The 4,702-nt window shown below is 38.6% G+C and overlaps 1 protein-coding gene across 1 annotated transcript; it reads right to left on the bottom strand.

Moving 5' to 3' along the window:
• Positions 1-252: 252 nt before the first annotated feature.
• LOC108879493 (casein kinase I-like) lies at positions 253-4,422 on the bottom strand. The gene is made up of 2 exons (XM_051069233.1): positions 3,907-4,422; positions 253-473 (listed from the first exon to the last, which is right to left on the bottom strand). Exons 1-2 carry the CDS (start codon positions 3,980-3,982, stop codon positions 298-300), a joined length of 252 nt encoding a protein of 83 aa, XP_050925190.1. The 5' UTR covers positions 3,983-4,422; the 3' UTR covers positions 253-297.
• Between the last annotated feature and the right edge of the window lie 280 nt (positions 4,423-4,702).

Raw genomic sequence — 4,702 nt, 5'->3', positions numbered from 1 at the left:
ATTATGTTCTATCCCTTTGAGAATATTAAATAAGTTGTTTTTTTTAAAAAAAATACTTTTAAGATCCCACAGGTACCCTGAACTACACAACTGGTAAACAACAACCCTGATAAACTTTCCTCCCTGTTTTACCATTAGCTGCAGACTATTTAGCTTGAAATGCAATTGGGTTGTAACAATAACAAGTTGCTTTAAGAATAACAGAATTTGCAGTTGTGTGCAAATTATGGATTGTGTGGATTCAGGATCCCATTTTATTTAAAGCTGTGAGTTGATTCAATGTAGCAGCTGGAAGTGTTAGGAAATGGAGAACAGAAGTCCAACAAGAGATGAGGATTCCAGCATGTGAGCTGATACATCACCTCCTCCTTGCATCATCTTGTAGATCTTACTCTCGATGTGGAGCTGGGGGTGTTTGGTCTTCACACATTCCAACTTAATTGCAACCTCCTCACCCACCGAAATATCTGTGCCTAAAAAAGGACAAATGATAATAGACATGGTAACTGTAGGGGTTCTGTTCACCCAACCACAAAAAAAATCCCACTTACTAACCTAGTAGGACCCAGCTACACAGACAGCTTAAAATAGGCTGATATTAAGGCCTGGCTTTAAAATTAGCACATGAAAGGCAACAGTGTGACTGATACTATGAAAGACTGTGCTAACCCAAAATACGATATATATATATACATATATACACACACACAGGAAGAAAGTCTAAATATGCTCACTGACGAAGTGTGCACTATGTCCTGAGTAATCCTTCACATTTCTGTGAGCAGCCTGTGCCATACAAAGTAACACTGGTAAAAATGAGACTTAGGCCCTGTTTACACAAGTTTCTTTGTAACATCATGCTAATGTAGCTTAATCAGCACTCTGTGGTGAGAGGTGGTTGGATAAAGTTCTTATTGTCCCTTTAATTTTTTATTTATATTATGTGTAGCACATGCACTGAGTATGCAGCCTTGCCCCAAACATGAGAGGTCGGAGAAGCAGCAGAGCCGTGACAGTGGCCTGATACTGTTCCTTTTCAGAAACATTTCATCAGAGGGTTACTGAACACCTGTCACTAAAATCCTGATGACAGGACAAAATTGCAGCTGTGTATGTTTTAGCTACTTATAAGAAATAATCTGTCCATACCATATAGTCGTTGGTCCATACTATTGTGCCTGAAAATGCATATCACATAACCATTAACTTACAGTGGATGTGTAATTGATTGAATTTTTTTTAACTGCAATATGGCCAAATTCCTACTGAAATTGTGATTGATATCACAATTGTATTGTCTGTCAAAACACTGGCAATATGACTTTTTAACATCATAAACATTGACACTGACGAGCATTCACACTCAAACATACTGAAGGATGGGACGGGAGACACTGTATGCAGACAGAGGTAAATGTGCACTGTCCATGAGGTGTAATCATGGCGCTTGTGGGCTCATAATCAAGTCACAAGTGGGGAGGCTCACGAGCTTGACTATTTGTGTAACAAAAGAGCATTTACATTTGTTTATTCTAACTGTCTGTCCTTCACTTATCTTGAGAACGGTTTATCCGATCTACCATTCACCTGGTGGGTGTATATTGCTGGGGACCTAAGACAGTGCAGTAGAGCTGGGCAACACACACACAATGTAGTTAACAACATAGATACATGTGAACCCCGTCTGTGGGTGTAACCATTAAAGTATTTTTCCTGCATGCCTCTACCGCGTGTAAAGTTACAGTCGACCATCAAAAGTCTGCAACATTTTCAGATCTTGATCATGTGATTAACTCCTAGGTACCAAACCTTGTCACTGAAAGACAAAGCATCTTTTGATACTTGATGGCATCGAAGAATTTCTGTAATAACTGTAAAATATCTCATACAAAAGTACAATTACAAAAGTCAATTATTATTATGCACTTTCTGCTTGCCTGCCATTGTCAGCAGACAGTATGGTTAGTAAACTGTTAGCCAGTCTTGCACTAAAATTGTGTTAACATAGTGTCAATCTCCAGATTAATGTACACATCAGAAAAAAACAACAAACCATTCCTACACTGTGTGAGCACCTTGTTGCGACACCTAGCTGCACCTACTTGTCTGTGTATGGTGACATTGACCTGCGTAGTGCAGTTAATGCGCTCATGCTGGCGTTCGCAACAGATGGTGGCTGCCTTTCAACTATAATGCACAGGCTTATGAAATGTTGATGTGGCAGTGGTAAAAAACAGAGATGGTTGCACAAAAATAATGTCAAATTCAGCTTGTTTTTGTGTCAATATTTTAACTGGCCCGAGAGCCATTTTTGGAGACAGTGCAACTAATTTTCAATGCGACTTGCAAATACACCCCCCATTCTTGGGTCAGGTCCACATGATGTTTGTTTTCAGTTTTATCATTTATGGCTGCGCTGTTTGTCATCTCTGCCTGGGGCGAGGCGGCATTTTTGGTGCATGTGCAACACACAAGCACAGAATGATCACCTGAGCTGAGCAGAGTTGCCGCTGCTGTGGACAAAGTGAACCACGTAAAAGTGAAGATATCTCAAGTTGGCGACAGCAGCTCTCATTGTATTACTGATACCAATTTATATTTTTCTTTTTATAGAATCTGCATCACCTCCTCCCACCTCCTTTGTTTTGATTCAGCACTATATAAATAAAACTGAATTGAATTGAATTACTCTAACAAATAATAGGCCAGTAAGAACTTTATTAAACTAGCTGTTCAACATATATTAAGGAAAGCAGTATTTCCAGCTTTTTTGGCATGTTTAACATGACCTCAATGAAAAATGTGAAGGATTAATTCATTTTGTCAGCATCTTAAATCATTTTAAAATCATTTTAAAATAAAACAGTGAATTGTTATTTCTGTAAATTCTCTTTTCTACCAAAACATTTATGAGTAATACACTTAGGTTGGAAAAAGATACAAATTTGTTGTGTTGAATGTCAATTTAAGTAGTTCTCCTAACTTTTGGGCTGGTGTTCCTACAATTTTCAGTAAGGAGTACCAGTGCTCGTAGTGGAAAAAATAGTCCAGAGCTCTGAAATGTGCTCTACATGTTGCTGTGTGTATGCTTTGTCATGCTGGTCTCATACTGATATTAGGAATGGTAGACTGTATCTTAAGCTGTCCAAAAAGTGATTAGTTTACAGAAGTCAAGATTTAAATGAAATTACAACAAAACAAAGAATAGAAGCCAGAACATCCCAGGTAAATTCAATCTCTATAAAAACAGCTCTGAAATGAGAAGTGTGGGATTCTCAAGCTCAAGCTTAAGAGCAATGCAACATTCAAGCTACATTTTAAATGTTTCATATTGTTATCACTCATCAATGTCAGTCATATCAGAAAATTGTCACTATTACCTTAATTAGGCGACTGTGGTAACAAAATAATATAATGTGGTAATGACATAACCAGCGTATTCCACCGAGGTAGCCATACGAAATACAAGCAAATTAGTACAAGTGTTTCAGTTTGTGGAAATTAATACCATCCTAAATTGCCAGCTAATACTAAGGGGAGCTGTATTTTTGTAAAACATAATCCAGACCAGCAGTTTACAGTTTTTACTGATTTTACGGAACACAATGACAGTTAAACACGCCTGCTGTCTTACCTGCATTTTACAACATGCGTGCAATGCTCGTAACCATGTAAAGCATATCAACGCAAATCACCTCGCTTACTTACAGCAGTAAACTTAGCAAGACAGAGGTAAGTCATAGCTAGCTTAGCAGTGACGTAAACTGACATTAATAGGAGAATGGCGTGAACCTAATGTAACTTAGACGGGGTAAAAATCTTAGAGATTGCTTATTAAGGTAGGTATCAACGGGACATCGTCTGCTTGGTGAACGTACGAGCACAATGAAGATACATTTTACTCACCTAAATAAATGTCCCCAAAAGATCCACTTCCGATTTTTCTGCCCAGCCTGTACCGGTTCCCCACTCTTAGCTCCATTTCGCTATTAGCTAACGTTATGTTTCTTGCTTCGTTTCTGGCTGAGTAAGTAACGTTGCTTGTCCTAAATGTTTAGCTTTAAGCCTTTTGTCAACGGTACGTCGGCAAATGTTCCACCGTCTTTGATTGGTTTACAACCCCCTTAATTCACAATCTCTCTCCCCCCCACCCCCCCAAAATCCCAGTTCTTTCTTTGACAATCCAAATTTCACCATCCCTTTTTTATCTGTCTGAGGAACGAAGAGCTGTAATATCGATATCATCCGGTAGTGTGAAACGCGTAGTTTATGCTCTCCGTATCTGGGGAGTCATTATTGGCTAAAACATAAGGATGGAGACGGATTTTGCTGACAGACTCTGCCCCTGTTCGTGCGCGGTTACATTCCACTGTTGATATCTCTCCTCCACCGTGAAAATTTTATTCACTGATGACGTAACTTCCCCTAGCAACAACATGCAAATCTGGGAAAAAAAAAAAAACCCGAATCAGTGTATGGAAGTGTATGTCAAATTAAAAGTCGGTAATTTAAAAAACGTTATTTACTGAAAGTTACACCACACAATTCACGTTATTAAAGATCTGTACAATAGTCTGCTATTTAACATTGTGGCTCCAACAACATTAGCATTCTCCTACCTAGTAGTAACACCAAGTAGTGAAAGTCCTTTGTTGAGGAAGACAAAAGAAAGTTTAATTTGTGGCTGATTCTTTTATCAGCC

The sequence above is a fragment of the Lates calcarifer genome, unplaced genomic scaffold (genome assembly GCF_001640805.2).
Source record: "Lates calcarifer isolate ASB-BC8 unplaced genomic scaffold, TLL_Latcal_v3 _unitig_677_quiver_1252, whole genome shotgun sequence".
Classification (NCBI taxonomy): domain Eukaryota; kingdom Metazoa; phylum Chordata; class Actinopteri; family Centropomidae; genus Lates; species Lates calcarifer.
Note: the sequence above shows the minus strand (reverse complement) of the source record. Positions and strands in the feature narration are given on the sequence as shown.